The 21288-nt window shown below is 53.5% G+C and overlaps 1 protein-coding gene across 4 annotated transcripts; it reads right to left on the reverse strand.

Moving 5' to 3' along the window:
- Positions 1-27: 27 nt before the first annotated feature.
- Positions 28-20683, reverse strand: MEIOSIN (meiosis initiator). 4 transcript variants are annotated; one of them, XM_045047175.1, is made up of 15 exons: positions 20171-20680; positions 18990-19060; positions 18153-18243; positions 12854-12944; positions 9751-9862; positions 8107-8241; positions 6565-6810; positions 5724-5832; positions 4750-4850; positions 4137-4292; positions 3523-3596; positions 2515-2679; positions 2180-2439; positions 1285-1374; positions 28-694 (listed from the first exon to the last, which is right to left on the reverse strand). In XM_045047175.1, exons 4-15 carry the CDS (start codon positions 12887-12889, stop codon positions 529-531), a joined length of 1650 nt encoding a protein of 549 aa, XP_044903110.1. In that variant the 5' UTR covers positions 12890-12944; positions 18153-18243; positions 18990-19060; positions 20171-20680; the 3' UTR covers positions 28-528. The 4 variants fall into 4 exon arrangements, with proteins under 4 accessions (XP_044903110.1, XP_044903109.1, XP_019674888.1 ...); XM_045047174.1 differs by lacking the exon at positions 18153-18243 and having other exon boundaries at positions 20195-20681; XM_019819329.3 differs by lacking the exon at positions 18153-18243.
- Between the last annotated feature and the right edge of the window lie 605 nt (positions 20684-21288).

The raw sequence follows: 21288 nt of genomic DNA on the forward strand, positions 1-21288 counted from the left end.
GCCTCCCTTGTCTTTCTTGCTGGTAACAAGGGTTCCACTTACTTTATTTTGTGGAGAACAATAAATAGTCTATAAATAGAACAGGGGAGGGAGGTGTGGGGTTAGGCAAGAATGAATGGGGTTGAAACCATTGGATTCTGGGGTGGGCAAAGGAAGGGCAGGGCGAGACCCTCCGTGTAGACTTTACCTTACTGCATTTCATTCAGGGCTTCCTCCCACCCTGCAGCTCCCAGGATATACTGGCTAGAAAGGGGGTGAGGGAAGGGCAGTGGACTGCGGGCAGGCACAGTTCAGGCCGCCCTAGTACAAGGAGGCAAACTCATAAAGCATCAGGGTCAATAAATATGTCCCCTCCCAGCCGCACAGGAACTGGCCAAGGGACCTGCTCAAGGAGGGTTGAGGCCCAGGAGGGGACGACCTCTTTGTCCTGGCTCCTCACTGCAAACCATCCATAGCTGCAGGAGCTGTGAGATGGGCGGGGGAGGGGAGGGGAGGAGAGGAGAGGCGAGGCGAGGCAGGGTTACCCTCTCAGTTGTGAGGGGGCAGCAGAGAAGCCAGATCTGGGGAAGAGCGGGCCTTCTCGGCCAGCAGCTGGTAGAAGGGCTTGGGGGTCCCCCAGTCTCCGTCCTCGCCGCTGGAGCCGTCCTGCTTCACGATCCGGTTGTGCTGGAGGCTGAACCTGCGCGCTTTGACGCTGGGGGAGAGGAGGCAGATCTGTCCTTCCTTCCCTGTTCCCCGTCCCACCTCCCCTGGCCCAGAGCCTGGCTGAGGGGGAGACGGGAGCCTTGTTTGGCCCCGTCAGGCCAACCTCTGGGCCTCCAAGTCCAGGTCTGGGCGATGGGAAGAGTCAAGGGCTCTTCGCCGGAGCCTCAGACTCCCACGAGGTGTTAAAAACCGGGCACAGGCATGTCATGTGTTTCAGGGGCCAGTGAGAAAGGGGCAGGTGACGGCTCTGATGTTAGACAGGAGAGGGTGGCAGAGAGGGGGAGGCAGGGAGGAGGCCTAGTGACGGGGAGATAAGGGTCAGCTTCCTGCCCTGAGAGGCTCCCTGCGACAACAAGGGCAGAAGGGGGTCCGCAGCCCGCTATTTGCCCTTCTAAGCTGCGAGGTAGGGCCCCTCTCTACCCATCACCCCCTAACACGTCCCGAGGCATTTGCAACACCCAACTCTTCCACCCCAGTCAGCTCCAGCCTGTCTCCGATACCATGAAGCTGGAGGCTCTGGGAAACAGAGCAGCAGTAGGGAGCAGGGCGGGCCCTCGGCTCAGGGCAGGGGCTCCTCACCAGTATGGTCTGCGCTCCTGCTGGGTCATCACCCGCCACAGTTGGGCCAGCTCCTTGGTGGCAGCCGTGGATGCGGTCCCAGGGCAGGCTCTGGGACAGGAGGGAGGAGGTCAGGAGAGGCCTTCAGGGGAGCCCGTGAAGGAGGTTTCCCTGCCCTCTCAGGGTCCTGGCTTTCCCATCCACGTTGGCCTGAAAAGCCTCAGAACACACCCTCCGGGGCTCAGTTGTCAGAAAAGGGAGTGGGACCAAATGGTTGTTGGGAAGGGGACACCGTGTCTTGGGACGTGCGGAGGACCTGGATCTGCTGGTCCAGTACCAGCACCTGGATCTTCCTGTCAGGGCACCGTCTCCCCGTTGTGGATCGGGGGGCCTCCCCCACCTCCGCTGTCAGGGCTGGGCGACTGATCTAGCAGGTGAGCCCCAAGAACTTTTGCCGGAAACATTAGAAACAAGGAGCTCTCCTCCCACCAGGTTGTTTGGTGTGACCCTGCACTGACCCCACCCTGAGTGCTGAAGGACAAAGCCAACCCAGAGGAGCCAAGTAGGAGATGGGGACAAAACTTCCAGACAGCAACGTCTGAGCCCTAGGCCCAGCGGCACCTGAAGCAATCGCGTTCTCCCCTTCTGTCAGGTTATATAAGCCAATTGTCTTTTTCTTTAAGTGTGAGTCGGGTTTCACTGCTTATAATTCGCAGGCCTTGACCAAGGCAGTGGGACCAGGTTAGATGCTGGGGGGCAGGGCGGGGGGTGGGGAGTGTGGCCCAGGAAGGGTTACTGGGTCGTTTCTGGAAGGGGCAAATGTGTCAGACAGCAGGGACGATGCACTCTGGGGGCGGGGGGTGGGTGGACAGTGCAGGTCAGGCCCCACCCAGGGCCCCAAAGGACCCCCACCCACCGGATGTACTGTTTCCGGTTCATCCTGCAGAACATGATGAAGCCATTGACACACTTTTTCTTCATCTGGGTAGGGCAGGGGGGTTTCTTGTTCTCCTTGGGCTTCGCCTGGCCCCTGCCCACCTGGCCCTTGCCCGCCCGGCCCTTCCTGGCCTTTCTCCCGGCAGAGGGCTGGGTCGTGGCCCGCCTGGTGGGGGTCCATGTGTAGTCTCTGTCCTCATCGCTGGAGGACTGCAGGCGCTCGGGGTCGGCCTCATCGTCCTGGGCAGGGGACAGGGAGGTGAGAGTGGGCCGGAGACATGGGACCGACCCCTCTGATGGCTGTCCCCCCTTCACCTCTGGCTGCCTCCACACTGACTCTTCGTCCGTGTTCTCAGAGCTGGAGCTGGACGGCGCCTTGCTGTTCTCGCTCAGAGACAGGTAGCAGTGGTCCAGTGAGACAGAGGACTGGCACAGGCTGTGGGAGTCGGGGGGGTCCTTGGGAGCCTCAGAGGGTGTCTCCTGGGGAGTGAAGGAGAAAGACGGGAGATGTGGGGGAGACCGCAGTGTCCCAGCTCAAATTTAAGACTCCCTGGTCCAAACACCTCCTGGACATGCAGGCCAATGTTCCCAAGTTCCCACAGCAGGTCAGAGAGGGGCTGGGTGGGGCTCGGGTCCTCCGGGGCAATAGCTCTCGACGCCATCAATTCAGCAGCCGTTGTGTCCTGGGCAAGGCGTAGCTTCTCTGAGCATCACGCTTGCCCACAGAATGGCGGTCACTACACGTGCCTCACAGGGCTGAGAAGCACCCAGCACAGTGCCCGGCGCTTACTAGGAGCTCCGCCAAAGGTGTCTATGCTGTGATTCAGTTACTGGCTGAGGCAGGGGGCCGCCTCCCACACGAAGGAACACTTATCTGGGGACCAGCTGGGTGAGTGGCGGGCCTTGGGGCCTGGTGTGTGTGTGGGGGGTCCTCTTTCCAGCTGAAGATTCCTGAGCTCAGTCTGCCGTTTTTAGTTTCCTCATCTGTTGAATGCGGGTCACAAGAGACCCCACCTCACTGAGCAGTCTCTTATGGGCACCTGGCAGCTTTTAGCTCTTATCCTTTGTGTCTAGTTTATTCCAAATGCCCAGCACAGAGTGGGGTGCCTGGTGGCCAGCAGTGAATGTTCAAAGGATAAGGACGGACAGACGAGGGCACAGATGGTAGATGAATCTTTGGAAAGACGAGGAGAAGGGTGAGCAGGTGGACGGTGAGTGGGTGGGGGAAGGCGGCTTAACGGTAGAGGAGACGGAGGAGTAAACGAAACAGGTGAGTGACACGTGCGGAAAGAAGGATGGACGTGTCTGTGGACAGATGCCTACCTTGTTCTGTGGCACCTCAAGCAAGCCATCGGGGAGTGGAGACTCAGGATCTAGGAACACTTCTTCAAAGAGACCTGTCAGGGAGGGAGACCAGGGCGGGGGCTGGAATGGAAATGCCTCCCTCGCAGGGCCGGCCGGAGAGCCTCAGTGGCCTTCTCTAGATTTCTGTTCTGGGATCTCCTGTCCCAGGTCCAAATCCAGCTCACAGGCCAGCTCCCCTGGGGCGCCTCCAACCTGAGCCGAGTGAGTGGGTCCCCACCGCAGGCTCCTGGAGCCTTCTCCTCACCACACTGGCCTGGGCCGCTTCCCCACGAGGCTGTGGGCTTCTCGAGGCAGGGCCTGGGTGGGATTCACCCCTGGGGACCCAGTTCTGCCGAGCACAGGGCAGCACACTTGGTGGGCATCACTGTATGTTTTCTTTCTTTCTTTTTTTTCTTTCAAGTAGGCTTCGACACCCAGCGTGGAGCCCAATGTGGGGCCTGAACTCCCAACCCTGAGATCAGGACCTGAGCTGAGATCAAAAGCCAGACACTTCACCAGCTGAGCCACCCAGGCGGCCCTCACTGAATGTTTTCTGAATGAACCAAGCGTCAGATCTAGCCCTGGGCTCTCACCTTGCATCAGGTACTCAGTACCGTCCTCCAGGATCTGTTCTGGCAGTGTGTTTCCTGGGGAGCTGAAGAGGGAGGGGCTGAGCCCAAGGATCTCACTCGGGTGGCCTGTCACAGCCCAGCTGTTAACCTGGGGAGGCCCCAAGGCCAGCGAGCTCCCTGAAAAGGAAACATCAGGCTTGAGGATGTGTCAGCCCCGACACAGCAGCTGGCTTTGAGGAGGTGGTGCTGGGCACTGGGAAAGGTGACTCTGTCAATTGCTCATTTGGAGCGCTTGGGAGAGGAAATTAAGAGACAAGATGCCCGGCACGATGCTGTGGATGGCCAAATCCAAAACCATCAATATCTGGTGTGCCAAATATGATAGATTGATTGTAGCTCCCCGGAGCTCTGTGTTAAGAAAGATTCTGAGGCAGTCTCTGGGCTCAACAGAAAGAATGATGGTTGATCACTAATGTCTGCCATAGCAACCGATGGCTCAGTGATAGCAGGTAAGCTTACGTGGCCCTGCCCGCAGCAGCAGTCCTGGTCTCCTCCCTGCCAGTAAGCCTCAGGAGGAAACGACCAAGGAAGTCCCCCACACTAGCCTACAGGGAGGACAGACAGATCCAGTCACCATGGGGGCTGCCCTCTGGGGTCCAGGCAGGAAGCCAAGGGTCAGCATCTGGGGACTCCTTGTCCACTTCCTCGCTGGAATCGTAGAACACCATCTTCTGTCTGCAAGAGGTAGAATTCAAGAGGCAGACCCGGAGCCCTGGGCTGGGAGCTGCATGTGACCTGGGGCGAGCCGTTTCTCCCTGGGGCGTCTTGGTGTCACCCACTGTGATTGAAGATGGGGGTCGCTTTGTGCTGGCTGCTGGGGGGGGTGGGTGGGGCGGGGTGGGCCGGAAGCTTTATCGGCTGAGGCGCCTGCCCTCAAGGGGCTTCAGATTGTGAGGAGAGGCAGGTGTCATGGGGTGCTGGTGACACAGGGGGCAGGGCTGTGATGGGTGGCATTCCAGGAGGACAGAGAGGGTGGACAAGGCAGGAGGGAGGACCACACTGAGGTCAGCCGAAAGGGTGGAGGCTTTCTAGGGGGATGAGGGAAACAGGCTTGCCGGGAAGAGGGATCAGAGGGTGAAAAGCCCAGAGGCGGCAGGAGTGTGGCTCCTGTGGAGTGGCAAATATTTCGTGGTGTTAAGGGTAAGATTCATGGGTGAGGGGCAACAGAGAGGGCTGGCAAGATGAACCAGGGCCAGGGAAGTTCTATTTGGGCTCTTCCCCATGGGCACTGAGGGAGGCCTTAAAGCCATGAGCTGATGTGACCACAGTGTGTGGTTAGAGAAGTCAGTCAGGCAACTAGGGAGGACGGGCTGGAAGGGGTGAGACAGGAGGCAGGGAGGCTGGCGAGGGGCTGCAGCCCTGGTCTGGCAGACCGGAAGCAGGGCCCTCCTTGGAGCCTCAGCCGCCTGCACCAAGCTAGGCCCACAGAGGTACTCTCTCCACAGATACCAGCGAGGATGTAAATCAACCTCGCTTCTCACTGCCCCTCAGCCATTCCAGACCACACACCTCAGCCTCCCCCACTCAGAGCCCTTGGGGTTCCCTTACCTGGGACAGGGCTGTGTCCTGTTGAGAAAATGGATCCCCTCGGCCCCTTGTTGGGCCTTGAAGGCAAGGTAGGGCCCATTACCCTGGGCACTGACTCTGCAACAGCAGCCTACGGGGGCAAGTCGGGATGCTTACTCCTGTGACTGGAACACCTCCTGGGACTCACAGACACAGGGATGCAGAGGTGCCGGGGCCTGCTACAGCCTCTCCCGCCCAGATCCTAGCAAGACCTCAGGCTGCGGGGCCTCTGCGTGAGGCTCCAGGACAACCCAAATGACCCCTGGGTTTCTGGAACCCTACCTCTTTCTCAGAAGCTGGAAGGGAGCTAAAATCCTGAAGTGGAATAGTGTCGATGAAAATGATGATAGCAAAGACAAGGACAGAGGGCTTACCGACCGTGCCAGCGAGGTTTTAGACATTTTACGTGGTAGTCGGCAGCCCTGGGCTGAAAGGCGCCATTTTTACAAGCCTTTCACAGTTAAGTGAACAGAGGGGATAGAACAGCTCAGGGCCTTGCCTTCCAAGCACCCCTTTCTCGCCTGGCTCCCTGCTGGGTGTGTGTCTGCAACTTTTCAACCTGGCACACGGACCAGAGTCACGAGAGCGACTGCCTGCCCTCCCCCAGTTCTGTGACCCACAGCCTCACATGAGGGCCACACTGAGGCTGTCCCCCCACAACAGAGCCTGAGAAGAAAAGAGAACAGGGAAAGAGGCCTGAGACAGCGTCTCTCTTGTGCACCATGGAGTCCCCAGCTACTGGGACCGGACTCAGGACATTGCTGGTACCTGACAAGCAGTGTATAAATAACCGGCTAAGATAACAGTGAGGAAGGAGACCAACTTGAGATGTCACAGTGGATGCTGTTCTCAGCCATGTCCAGCAACGTCAGCCGGGACCTTCCTCCCTTTCTGTCATCTTGAGGCAGGGCTGATGCAGCTTTGGGGTGACTGCTGGAGGTGGTGCATCTTGAAGGAGTGGTGGTCCTCCCCACATTTCCTCCTTGCTGGTCTGGGGATGGGGTTACCCACTTCTCGGGCTTGTCCAGGGCCAGGCAGCGGCGAGGCTTCTGGGCCCGGGTCTGGCGTTCTGGGGGAGCAGAGAGACAGGCGTCAGAGGGGGCCAGGATATGGCTCAGATGGGGGGCTATCTTTTCTCTGGGTTCCACAACCTATTCAAAGCTTTGCCCAGGTAAGCCTGGGCCTCAGTTGGAGATCAGCTCAACGTAGGCTCCCTTCCCCTGCCCACACGTTAGAATCATCTTGTGAGCTCTGAAAAAATACTGATGCCCAGGTTCCACCCCAGACCACTGGAACTTGACTTTCAGGGTATGAGGCACAGAGATAGGCATTTTTTTTAAGTTTATTTATTTACTTCAAGAGAGAGAGAAAGCACGAGTGAGGGAGGGGCAGAGAGAGAGAATCCCAACCAGGCTCTGCACTGTCAACACAGAGCCTGATGTGGGGATCAAACTCACGAACCAGGAGATCATGACCTGAGCCAAAACTAAGAGTCTGACCTTTAACTGACTGAGCCACCCAGGAGCCCCAGGGACAGGCATTGTGTTTTTTTTTTCTTTTTTTCTTTTTTTTTTTTTGAGAGAGAGAGAGGGCACAAGTAAGTGAGTGGTGGAGAGAGAGAGAGGGAAAGCTAGAGCGAGAATCCTATGAGGGGAAGAGAGAGAGAAGGGGGCTCACCTGAAGCGGGGCACGAGCTCACCCAAAGTAGGGCTTGAACTCACAAACTGTGAGATCATGACCTGAGCTGAAGTTAGATGCTTAACCAACTGAGCCACCCAGGTGCCCCAGGGATAACCATTTTTAAAAGTACCCTGGATGATTCAATTAGATACGCAGCCAAGACTGGAAATCATCATTTAGGTACAAGTCCCATTTTAAAAACATGTAAACTGAGGCATGTGGAGGGGAAGGGACACACAGCGAGTCAGTAGCAAGGCTGAGGCCAGCCCTAGGATGCTTGCTTTCCTCACGTGGGTTTTTCCATCACCCCGCGCTCCCTGATGTCCAGGCCCAGGATGCATGACTGGGTGTAAAAGACTACGTGCTAACAGCAGCTTCCACTCACTGAGCGCTGACCATGTGCCTCTCCACTCAGCATTGCTCGAAGGGTGTGTACACAGGCTCATCCTTAACACCACCCAGTGGCAGGTACTACAATTTCCAGACCAGAAATTGTAGGAAGCTGAGGCTCAGAGGAGGAAAGTAACCGCTCCAGGGGCTGGGAGTTGAACCAGGTGGGTCTGTCTCACTGTAAAGCCCGGTCAAGGGCTCTGGGTTGCTGCCTGGGCCTCCCCGGAGTAAGAACGGCTCTGGGGAGGGAGCTCTGCTCCCAGTGACCTGGCTTCCTGTCTAGCCTCACTTGTACCTGACGATCCGGTCAGTTTCTTCTTCCGAGGTTTCCGGCAGCCTCCCTGAAGACGGGACTTCCTCCAGTGTGGGGAGCGCGAAGGGGTGGAGCGTCTCAGCTTTGCTGGGCCCACGGCCGGGTTCCGAGCCAGCCCTGCACAGGATGGAGAAAGAGTCAGGTTGGATCGCCCCAACCAGCTGACTTTACAAGTGTGGAAACTGAGCTCCTGGGAAGAGATCGGATGGATGGGTGTGAGGCTGCACATCCAGGCAGTAGAGGTACAGGGCGAAAAGTCAGGTGTCCCCAGGGCCATCCTGGGCCTCTGCCAAGAGGGAAGACGGGCTCAGCGCTTCCCAAATGCTTCCCCATAGGCCCCATCCCCAACCAATGCCTCCTCCTACCTTCCTCAGGGCACTGAAGACTCTGCTGCCCACCCTGGCTTGCCTGGGGCCTATCAGGCCTCTCAACTGTCCTTTGTTAGCACCTCCCAAATGTACCACTTCTGTCTACAGCCTTACCCTCAGTGCTAGATAGGTCTGTCCAGTGATCCTGTCCAGATCACTCCTAAAGGCCTCTTCGCTGACCTCCCTAACTCCAGTTTCTCACTTAATACCCAATCCCACACACTAGATGTCAGGCTCGTCTTCCAAAAAAAAAAAAAAAAAAAAAATCTGATCCTGGCTTCCCCTGGCTCAAAGCCCTTCAGGGTCTTGGACCCTCACCTCACCTCCTCTCACTGTGGCCCGTGGATTTTTTATGCCGGAAACAAGGACGGCACCCGGCACACGTAGCACTAGACAACCGGCTTGTTCCAGGCACCGTGTGACACTTTCTATGTGTATTAACTCATTTAAGCCTCATGACGAACACGGGAAGGAAGTACAGGTGACCCCTGAACAAGCAGGGTTAGGGGCGCCCATCCCCCTGCGCTGTGGAACATCCACATCTAATTTGGACTCTCCAGAAACTTCACTACTAATAGCCTATTGCCGACCAGAAGCCTGACCAATAACATAAACAGTTGATTCACATATATTTTGCATATTATATGTGTTATCTACTGACCTCTTACCACAAAGTGAACTAGAGAAAAGAAAATGTTAAAAAACCGTAAGGAAGAGAAAATACATTTACAGTTCCGTACGATATTTCTCCCGAAGTGCCTGTGTAGAGGTGAGTCCGTGCGGTTCAAACCCATGTTAGTCCAGGCTCAACTGTACTACTATCGGCTTCATTTTGCAGCCGTGGAAACTGAGGCATTGAGAGGTTAAGGTCCCGAGACCTGTGTCTGCGTCAGGATCCGGTTCAAGAACCTTGCGCGTCATCTTGATGTTACGCGGTCCCTCCAAGCGTGCCCGCTGCTGGCCTGTCCCAGACCTTCCACAGGTGTCTCCTCATACACGCCCACTGCTGCTTCTGCCTGGTGGGGTCCCCCTGCCCCTATCCTCCAAGGCCCAGTTGCAAGGCCCCTCCCCGCCACAGTCTTCCCAGATGCCCCTAAGTTCACAGCATCACACACATCTCTCTGTCTCTGTCCCCTCTGCCAGGCTCTGAGAGGCCGGAGGGCCTGGACTCATCTAAGTCACTCGCTCGGTGCCCCCGACGGCAGCACAGCTCTTGGTCTGTGGCAGGCATTGGGAAATGGGGACTGAACTTACTTACCCCCAAGTCTGCCTTCCCCATTGGCGGTGTGGAATTTGAGCAAGGCCTTGGCCACATCGATGTTTTTCTGGAGGTACTGAATGTAGTGCAGGACGTGCAGGAGAATCTCCTTCTGCCCTCAAAAGAAAGACAAGGCTGAGCACAAGAGTGGGGTCCCACGACAGTGTGAGGCTACTGGGGACCAGAGACAGAAAGGCTCTGGGACCGCGTTCCCCACCCCAACAATTCCTCCACTGGCAGAGGTGCTCCTATTCTGCTGTTTAGTCCTTGCTGCCGCTCAGGGAGACTTCTGTTACAGCTAAGGAAACTGAGGCTCAGGGTGCTAACGCTAAGGCGAAAGAGAGGAAGTGGCAGTGCTGGGATCTGAACTCGGGTCTGCCTGCCTCCTGGCCCAGTTTTTCAACACACACCATCTGGCTTTCCACCCCTGACCCTTCGCATATGCTGTATTCTCTACCTGCAAAGCCCCCCGCCCCCCTCCCCACAGACCCCTGCTCTGGCTTCTCCACCTTTGAGCCTTACTTAGCACAGTGGTCTCCCCTTCCAGAAACTTTCCACCTCCCTGACCCCTCTCACCCAGGCTGGGTCAGATGTCCCTCCTCAGCATTCTTGTAATACCCTGGGCCTGTTTTGTAATTACCTGTTTATGCGTTATTTTCTCTCATTGACCTTGAACTAGTTGAGGGTAGAGATTGCAGCTAAGCGGTTCCTGTATCCCTTACTCACAGAATAAAGAGGTAGCTTAGCCAGTGTTCGCTGAAGATTGACCTCCCCCGTAGCACTGAGCATGATGCCTTCTGCCCAGCAGGCATCAGCCAGCCAGCCAGCCACCAAGTACTGACTCAGTTGGTATTGGAGACACGAAGCTCGAACAGACTACTACCCACTGAGGGCTAGGTATGTAGGGGTGAACCAACACACTTCTGTTTACCTCCCTGGAATTTATAATCTAGGGAGGGCAGTGGGCCTTAATAAACTCAGAAATGATGCAAAATTACCAACCGTGTGATAAGCATTATGAATAAGAGTGTAACAAGAGATTCTGAAAGTGGACTTGAGTGTCTGAAAAAGCATTTAAACGGAGACCTGAAGAATGACAGGGGTTAGCCTGGGGAAGAGGAGAGGGAAGAATGCCAGCAAGTATTTCTTGGATTGAACTGGATCCCTAGAATAACAACAAAACCATTAGCAGTAATCTTCCAAACCCTAGATCAGGAAACACGATCCCACAAAGGGAAATGTGTGAAACCATTCCAGAAGATATAATACCGATGGTCGCTGAAATGATCTGACCTGATCCACGGAAGGAAGCTGTAATCTAACTAAGGAATATGTGTGACACAGGCAGGAGACTATTACTTTGGAACGACCTGGACCCCATGTGCCACTTCCTGGCTGGGTATTGGGAGCAGGCCACGTTACCTCTTTGTGCCTCAGTTTTCTCATCTGTGCAGTGGGAATGAGGATATTCACATAGGCTCAGAGGATCATCGTTAGGACTGAATAAACTAGTGTGTGTGAAACTGCCCAGCACAGAGCCTGATACACTTTGGGTGAGAACACTTTCATCAGGTTCTCAAAGGATTAAGTGAGGACCTTTTCTAACTCCGAGAACCGAACTGTGGGTTTCTCAAGATCATGTATGGTATCTCCAACACCAGGCTTGGCACACGATTGGCACTCACTAAGCTAAAATGTTTATGAACTATAAAGTAATATAAAATGTTTTTTATTACTGGTATAATTTTTTAGTGTTTATTTCTGAGAGAGAGAGAGAGAGAGAGAGAGAGAGAGAGAGAGAGGGGGAGGGGCAGAGAGCAAGAGACACACAGAATCCAAGGCAGGCTCCAGGCTCTGAGCTGTCAGCACAGAGCCTGACGGGCTCGAACTCACAAACCGTGAGATCATGACCTAAGCTGAAGTTGGATGCTCAACCGACTGAGCCACCCAGGCGCCCCATACTGGTATTGTTTTTATGCAGAAGGCAATTGGGCATCACCTCAGGCTCCAAGACCAAAGGCTCAGTGATCAATACTTCAGGAAGGTTAGTATGGGGGCTACCAGCAGAGGTTCAAATCCCGGAGACCTTCTGAAGGGAAGATAGATGGTCCTGTAACATTCTCAACTCAGGGAATTCACGCACTCATTCGTCTACTCGTTCTTTCATTCAACACCTATGGAGCACTGAATGACAGAACCGTTGAGGAGGTGAGCCTTTGGAATGCCACACACCTGACTCTCTCTTTCTGCTATTAACCAGCTGTGTCCTCGACCCCTCTGTGCTTCAGAGGGGTGAGTTCCGCCAATGGGGAACTCATGTTGGGAACTCTGTGAGTTCCCAGAGGATGGGTCCCAAGTTTCTTTGCCTACCCTTGTTGAGACTAGAACAGCTTCTGACATCCAACCGTCTTTCCATAACCAGCTGATGAATGAACGAATGACAGGATGGAATGAGAAGAACTAGAGCGAGAAAGCATCACACCAGGCCTTCCAGATCTTTGAGTCCCTTATTAAGTTGCCCCCAGTGGCGGGAGCAAGGTGTCAGCTCAGCACTGCATACTTTTATTGAGGAGCCACTGCGGACGCCCAGAGAGGCCTTATCTATCTCTACCTCGGGGAGAAGATGCCCACAGGACACAAAACAAGGGACTCACAGAGAGGGAACCGACACTTGTTCATGGCTATTATGTCATTTTGGCCTCACAGTATTGCTGGGTAGTAGATGTTATTGTTTCTTGTTTTACAGCTGAGAGGCATGATGCTGGAGAGGCTGACAAGCTGAGCGCCCGGCCCAGAGTCCTATCGTTTGGGGGCTGAAGGGCTCAAACCCATGGCTGTTTGAGTCCCAAAGTGATGACCTTTACCAGGCTCCTTGCCGATTTTCCCCTCCCAGGTTCCCCTGCGTCTTTTGCAAAAACAGACACCCCCACCCCTGCCACCACCACCACCCGTCTTCTGGTCATGGGATCACAGAAATGCCCCATCGAGGGCGCCGTCCCTGAAAGGGCCTGTCGAGGGGTCCCAGCATGAGGGAGGCTAAGCTGGTTACGGATATTTTCAGATCTGCCTCCCGCGTCCGCCTCCCCTCCCTCGGTCCCCATACCTTGGTGAGCTTCTTGGTACCCTTCTTCAGGGCCATGGGTAGCAGCAATGCCAGCTCCTGCAGTTTGCTGGTGTGGTTTTTCCTTTGCCTCCTGTTTTGGGCCAAGAGCCGGTTTGGGTTAGGACAGCCAAAATGGAAATTGGCCCCTGACCCCCAAACCACTGGTCTCAGTGTTCTCCTTCTCAGAGAAGCTCCCCGCCCCTGACACCCCAGACAGAATCCTCATCCCCTCGGTCATCAAATCTCACCCGTTCCCCTTGCAATCCCTTCTCTCCACCCCCAGCCCCTGGCCTGGTCCACATGTTGACATTCCCCTAGCTCTCCCGGCCTCCTGTCTGGCCTCCTCCAGCCCATACTGTCTCCTAGAGTCAGGGTGATCTTTCTGAAAACCAGATCTGCCCACGGTTTTCTCATCTGTGCAGTGGGAATGAGGAGATCCATTCAGGCTCAGAGGATCATCAAAAGGACTGAGTAAATCAGTGTGTGTGAAGCCGCCCAGCACAGAGCCCGATATGTTACTTGACTAATAAGTGCTTCAAATCTCTCAAGGCCATCCTATTATTAAAGGTCAAGTTTAAACTCTGAACACAGCTTTTATAATGCCCCTCAAGGTCTGGCTCTGCTGACCATCCTGGTCTCATCTCTTACTTTCTTTGGTTCTCTCCCATCAAGTGACTCTAACTCCACAGGACAGGTGGGATACCTCTGCTAAGGTCCCTCAGCCCCATCCATGCTCACGCACTTCTCTGGGCCCTGCTCTGAGCTGAGAGCTGGTGGAGGGGGGAACCACTCTATCTCTAGCATCTAGAACAGGGTCTGGCACGTCGTGGGAACTCGCCACATCTCTGCTAGATAAATAAATAAGGGCATGGCAGAAGCTGACTCCTGGGGGGATGCAGAACTTCCAGGATCTAATCCCTGAATCCATAATTCATCATATATCCCTGTATACACACCTCCACCCCAATCTTGACAGATGGAGACACAAAGACAATGGAGCCTCTCTCCCAAATTACACACCATTGCCACCACTCCCATGACTCCTTTTGAATGCCCAGATCCCCCCCGTTTCCACCCATCTTTGTCTCACCTTCCTTGGGGCTCAGTTCAATTGCCACCTGCCCCAGGCAGCCCCTGGCGACCACCCTTGCCTTCCTCCCTTGCTCTGAATGGCCACAGCACTTTGTCACCTGCAGCATGGCCACGCCCAAAACACTCCCTTGATTACAGCCAGATGTTTAGTTCCTACTCACACATCCACAAACTAACACCCCCTCCTTTTCAGGCCCTGCGCTGGACACCACGGAAGGTGAGAGAAATCATGGTCATTGCCCTCGAGGAGATGGGGGAGTAGTGTGGGACACACACTTATCTCCCTAACCAAACTCTGGAGCTCTAAAAGAATCTTTCTCACTCATTCACTTAGCAATTACTGATTGGGCACCTACTATGTGCCAGGAATGGTGATAGGCGATAGGGATAAACATATATAAACAAAGGGACGCCTGGGTGGCTCAGTTCGTTAAGCATCTGACTGCAGCTCAGGTCATGATCTCATGGTTCGTGGGTTCAAGCCCCACATCGGGACCTATGTTGACAGTGCAGAGCCTGCTTGGGATTCTCTCTCTCTGCCCCTCTCCTGCTCTCTCTCTCTCTCTCTCTCTCAAAATAAGTAAGCTTTATTTAAAAAGTATAAAAAACAAAATACAGCTCCTTCTAGAGCCCACAGTACACTCAGGGATAAAGGGATTAATCAAATTGTCACACAAACAAACATAAAATTCCAATTGGGACCAGAAACAGCTATAAAACTTACTGGGAAGGGGAGCCTTGCAGATGAAAATGTGGGGCCCCTTTTTCAAAAATTAAGAATTTCTAGATGGTGAGAGCAGAGCATCAAACCAAGAATCAGGCTCTGCCAAGCACAGGGCCCTGTAACTGCATGAGTTGCACACCCATGAAGTTGGCCCTGATGGAGACAAAGACACCTGCTTGGTGTTAGGAGAACTTGTAACAGGTGTCTTTGATCTAATCTGAGGTTTTTCCCTGAGGAAGTAAACCTGGCCAGAACCTGTGCTGAAGGATGAGTGGAGATGTATAGGTGAAGAGAGAACAAGAACATTTCAGATAGAGGGAACATGTGCAAAGGCCCTGTGGCACGAGGAAGCATGGAGAACTCAAAGGAAGTAAAGCTGCCAGTGTCCTGGCCCACAGAAAGCAAGGGGTCTTGTGGGGTGACACAAGGCTGGAGAAGATAGGGGCCAGATGAGGCGGGGTCTCAGAGGCTCATGGTACAGAAGAGTTTTGCCCTTATCTGAAGACCAACAGGAAGCCATAAAAGGGCCTTACACAGGGGATGATATCATTAGTGTACCCTCTCAAAACTGCTATGAATACAGAAGACTATGCATATTAGTCAACTGAATGGAGGAATAAGAGAAAAACAAATCTCTGGTCTCAAGTTACTTCCTGGTAGAAACCACAACTTTGAGGGGCTAGGGTGTTAGCGTTCTATCCTTGGAGGAAAGAAAACTGGGTTAGGCTGACCTCTAAAGTCCTGTTGGGCCCTGATATTTACTTTTTGCATACCACTTTCCTTCTGTTCTAGAAGAGCCCCTGGAAGCCCCAGCGAGAAGCAAGGAAGGAAAGCAAGGAAGAAAAAAGTGTCCAGGCCTATTTAAGTTCAAGGTGTTATTTGACCATGTCTGGGAAAAAGAGTTTCATTTCAACTGTATGTAGTCCCTGGGTGTTTACTCGGGGTTTTGCAAAGCACCGAGAGAGAGCCTTCTGTGTGCAAACACAGAAGTTCCAGGAAAAAAATTTAGAGGGAGAAAAAGGATGACTAGGCATCACAAAATCTTGGCATCTCGTGGGCAGTAGTCCTGAATAGGTGTAACCTGGGGTCTGCCCCCAGGGGCCTCTGGGCTCCAGGCACTTCCTCCCATGGCTGCCTCTTTCCTTACTGGATGGTTCGGGTTTCAGACAAACTCTTTCCTCATAGTGTCTATAATTTTCACCCGCTAATTCCAGCTCTGCCCTCTGGGGCTTCAGGAACAGGCCAGCTGCAGCCACATGGGTCCTTTTTTCCGTTTCTCTAAACCGCCAAGTTTCTCTCTGCCTTAGGGCTTTTACTATTCCTCCACCTGGAATGTTCTTTTGCCCTAATTGTTGTATGGCTGGTGTGTTCAGAACCTAGCTTAAATATGACCCCCTCAGAGAGGCCTTTTCTGACCAACTGATCGAACTAAACACATTCTTTGTCACCTCCCCATATCATTTATCAGAACCTGAAATCTTTCTTTATTATAAATAACACAGGGCAGGGATTTTGGTCTTTTTTATTAATTGTTATATCCCACCCTGACTTATCCATTAGGTACAGTAAGTACAGTACATAAATTCTGGTGCCGCTTTTAAGAGCTCATGAAAATATTTTCTTTTTTCTTTTGAGATTTTGTTTTTAAGTAATTTCTACACCCAATATAGGGCTTGAGCTCACAACCCTGAGTTCAAAAGTTGTGTGCTCCCCTGAGTGAGCCAGTCAAGCACCTTAAAAATGTTTTAATTTCTTTTAAAATCGATACTGATGTTGTTGTAAACTATAATTTAAAATATGTTTTGGGGGGCGCCTGGGTGGCTCAGTCGGTTAAGCATCCAACTTTGACTCAGGTCATGATCTCTCAGTCTGTAAGTTTGAGACCCGTGTCAGGCTCTGTGTTGACAGCTCAGAGCCTGGAGCCTGCTTTGAATTCTGTGTTTCCTTCTCTCTCTCAAAAGTAAATAAAACATTAAAAAAATTTTAAGGGGCGCCTGGGTGGCTCAGTCGGTTGAGTGTCCGACTTCGGCTCAGGTCATGATCTCACGGTCCGTGAGTTCGAGCGCTGTGTTGGGCTCTGTGCTGACAGCTTGGAGCCTGGAGCCTGCTTTGGATTCCGTGTCTCCCTTTCTCTCTTCCCCTCCTCCACTCGTGCTCCATGTCTCTCTCAAAAATACATAAACATTGAATAAAAAAAAGTTTTAATACAAAACTTCTTAAAAATTAAAAAAATTTTAAATACATTTTTAATGGAGGAAGGGGTTCAAGAAGGCAAATGGCCTAGGGCCCATGAAAGTCATGTGTTGCCCTGACTACATCCCAGCTCCTAGAATAATGACCAGCACTAAGTGTTCAACAAAAAATTACTGAATTTATGGATGTTCCTTCTGTCTTGTGATGGCCTCAGCCTTTGAAATGTCAAATGACTCTATTTCTTGGGTTTCCTCTTCCCTGAGCTAATCAGGCTAAACCCTCCCTAGTTCTTTTATTTTACGGGAGCTGGAAGAGCCAGTCCAAATATCTCGTATTAGATATAGGAAAACTAAGGCCCAGATCCTAATGTGCAGACATTTAAGAGTAAGAGCTGCCCCAAAGTGGGACAAAGCAGGGGGCAGTGCCCGAAGGCAGCATAATAGTTCGTTATAAGCTCCAGCTTTTGAATAAGACAGATCTAGATGGAAATCCCAGCTCTGTCACTTGCTGTGTGACTCTGGAAAAATTTTTGATCTCTCTGAGGCTGTTTTAAACTAATTTATAAAATGGAGGTGGCTAGAAAGTTTTATCTTGTCTGGAGGGTGTTGAGCATAACACCTGGCACATTGATCGTGCTCACAAAATGTTCGAGATAGAAGGTGAACGGTCATTTGTCAGAATTTTCTAGGGAGAAAGGATGCTGAAGGAGGGGGTGGAAGGTTGACAAACCTGTTGGTTTTGGTTGATGAACATTTAATCCCCCTTGTCTGGTAATAATTTCCTTTGGAACCACCCCTCCCCCACTCTCAGTCTATGTGGCCCAGAAAGGTCAAACCCAACCTCCCCCTCCACTGGGCAGCATAGAACTAAGGTCCAGCTAAGAAGAGTCACAGTGATTGGTTCGGGATTGGGGTCCTAACCCAGCTTTGGCCAATCGGAATCAAGGGTCCTGGAAAGAGACTCCCTGCTGGGGTTGTCAGTCTGGCAGGATGTGGTTCTGGAGCTTCTGGAAGCCATCTTGCCCTCACAAAGAGAGAGCCTGCTTAAGAAGGGAGCCAACAGAGGGCAACAGCAGAGCCAAGCGAGGCAGGTTCCTTGCCTGGACCCAGCCAAGCCGGATGCCCCTGAATTTTTTGTTTAAAGGACCCAATGAGGAACCAATGACCCTTTTATGCTTAAACTGGTTTCAGCAGGTTTCCCGTTAATTGCAACTGAGAGTCTTTATTAATACAATGACCAACACCCTCCCCCCATCTAGAAAGGGGGAAAAGGGAATACATTGTTGGTGACCTCTGGGATTCCAGGAGGAATGGGCAGCAGGAAAGGCATTCTTCATTTTCTTCATAGTGCTCCTTCTGAGCACAGAACCTAAGTCAAGAACCTGAACAAAGCAGATGCTGAATTTTAGAGTTAATAAATGAATGGAGAGATGGATGGACAGTAAGTCATTTGGGGAGACAATGGGGATAAGATGAGCTGTGGCTCTCTTTGCTTTAGCCAGGCTTTGGAGGGAAGGAGAAACCGACCCAACCCTCAATCTGCTGTGAACATCCCCTCTATGAGATTCCTGGCCCTTGATAGGTGTTTGCCGGATGAATGCATACAGGAAAAAAAGAAAGGGAGGAGGGCGTTTAAGAAACTCAGAAGGTCATGGGGCGCCTGGGTGGCGCAGTCGGTTAAGCGTCCGACTTCAGCCAGGTCACGATCTCGCGGTCTGTGAGTTCGAGCCCCACGTCGGGCTCTGGGCTGATGGCTCAGAGCCTGGAGCCTGTTTCCGATTCTGTGTCTCCCTCTCTCTCTGCCCCTCCCCCGTTCATGCTCTGTCTCTCTCTGTCCCAAAAATAAATAAACGTTGAAAAAAAAAAAAAAAAAAGAAACTCAGAAGGTCAAAGCCTGCAAGGGTCTCAGAGATGATCTTCGGCAACCACCTCAGAGTTCTTTCATCTTGAAAATGGCGGTAACATTCGCCCATACTCCCTTCTGCAGTTGTAAGGATTAAAGAATAGCATACAAACAAAGGGCTTAGGGGAGAGTCTGACAAACAGTAAACGCTCAGTAAACATTATTGTTATTATTCAACGAGAGTGGCCGAAGCTGCAAGGGAGATGGACAGGGTAGAGCCCTTACCTCTCACTGGGACCCAGGGGACGGGCTCTGGGCCATTCAGGGGAACACAAGTGTGTACTGGAATGCCACATCTGCAAAGAGGGAAAAAAGAAAGAATTATTAGTGACCTCTGGGATCCCAGGAGGAATGGCTAGCAAGGTGGGTAGCCTTCATTTTCCCCAAGTTGTTCCTTTGAGCACTCAGACAGCCCAAGGGTCCCCGACCCCCACAAATATGGGCCCAGAGACCAAAGTCAAACCCCTGAACTCTCAACCGAAGTCCCTGCGTCCCAAACTGTAAATTTGGGCCAAGTTGTGATCTGTACCTAAAACTAAAAACACATTCCCACACTTTAACTTCAGAACTTCTGTCTTAATAGTGACACGTCACACGGCCAGGCCTGCGACCTGGCTTGAGCTCTCTAAAACGGTGAGGTTAAGATGCAAAAACCATGACTTGGAACTCTCAAAGTGAAGATCTAAAACCCCCAAAGATGCCCTCCCAAACCTAAAAACCCTCAACAGTAACACTGAGATACTCTAGACCCCCGAACTGGCTACTTCTGATCTCCAAATACGACCCCAGTCCCAGTCCAGTTGAGATCACAGACCACAAACCTTAACAGAGAACCCAAACCCTAAACTAAGAAACCCACGCCCCCAGAGCAAACCAGAGTCTCCCACGGTGACGTTGGATCCAAACACAAAGACCTCCAGACCCCAGAACTATCCTTTCAGACCTTCAAATTGTGACCCCCCCAACCCTACAATCGAGATCTCACAGGTGAGTCCCCAAACTGACGCCCCGTACTCAGCGTGGGGACTCCAGGCCCCGAAAGTTAAGCCTCAAAGTCCCAAATGGTGACTTCAGCCCCGAAATCTCATACCTCCTACTCCACACTGGGATGCTAGATCCCTAAATCCAATGCAAGGCTTCAAACCTCCCATATCAGGCCCCGGGGCCCCCAAGTGGTACCCCGGAACTCAAAATCTCCCCAGGATCTCCCGATCCCAACGGGAAAGCTCCCAGTCACAAAGCCCCCACACCTCCAGACTCCAATACTAGTTACTCCCACATACAAAGCCGGAGGTCCCAGGTCCCGGATCCCTATCCGACAGCCCCGACACTCTTCAGGGTCTTCAGTATCTCAAACCTGAGCCTGGACCCCCAAACCTCGGCCCAACTTCAAACCCAACACCCACCCTGCTCTGTGGCCCCTGGCCTGCCTTGCTCCGAGCACCCGGGCACGTCCGCCTTCCTGTCCCCCTGCACCTCCGGGAGGGAGGCCACGACCACAGAGTGCAGCTCCTGAGCGGACCCCAGGCTCCCCACTTCTGGAGGGCGAGTTCGCCTCGGCCTCCAGCACCCGCCTCAGGACGTGCAAAATGGCGCGAGGCCCCCCCTTGTGGTTTCACGCCAGCTCCACGCTCAGGAGCCTGATCGGGCAGCGCCCGGAGCGCCTCCTGGGAGGCGGGCTGCGCCCGCGAGCCTCAGGCCGGCCTCGGCCACCGCGCTCCCCACCCGGGCGTGGGGTGGCCGCGAACCCCCTTAGCTCGAGGCTCCCGGGCGAGGCCCGTGGAGGGGAGCAAAAGCGAGCTCCTGAGGCCAGGCCACGCCCCCGCCGGTTCCCGCCAAGGCGTGCGGGGCACGAGACTGCAGAGGCGAAACGGCAGGGTGCGAGGGGCCGTGCGCAAGCGCGCCTGGGGACGGGCCCCGTCTTCCAGCGCCCGCGGGAGCTTCGCCTCGCGCCTCCAGACAAGGCTCCTGCCGGTGCGCGCCAAAGGGCCAACCAATCAGCGCTCAGTCAGCTGCCCGCCTCCCCGCCCCCGTCTGGCCTCGCCCCCCTCCGCTGATTCCTGAGGTCCAGGACCCCGGGATCCCGAGGAGGCGGAGTCTCCCCAACTGCCGACTCTCAGGAACAGAGAAGGATCTGGCCAGGGTCCTTTCCGGCCTTCATTCCACCTTTTGCCTTCGACGCATAGCTGAGGGAGGCCTGCTCGGTGCCAAGGATCGTGCTGGAGGCTGGGGATTTCGCTGCGGTCCTCCCCGCGCAGTCGGGAAGCTCACAGCCCTGGAGACTCTAGTGAAGCAGTGGCTGCGTTAAAGAGCCATAAATTGAGAAAAGATGCAAAGAGGAGGGTCGTTGGAATTGGCCTTCGGGAGCAGGTCCCCTCGCGAAGGTGTATGCTCCTTGATAGAGCAAACTGTCTTTTAGAAAGCTCTTTCTGATGGCCCGTGAGGATGGACTGGAAAAGACAGCTTAAGGGAAAGTGATCTAACGACCAAGAGGAGACTTGGAGACCCTGGCGTCCAACACATT

This window comes from Felis catus, chromosome E2, assembly GCF_018350175.1.
Source record: "Felis catus isolate Fca126 chromosome E2, F.catus_Fca126_mat1.0, whole genome shotgun sequence".
Classification (NCBI taxonomy): Eukaryota; Metazoa; Chordata; class Mammalia; order Carnivora; family Felidae; genus Felis; species Felis catus.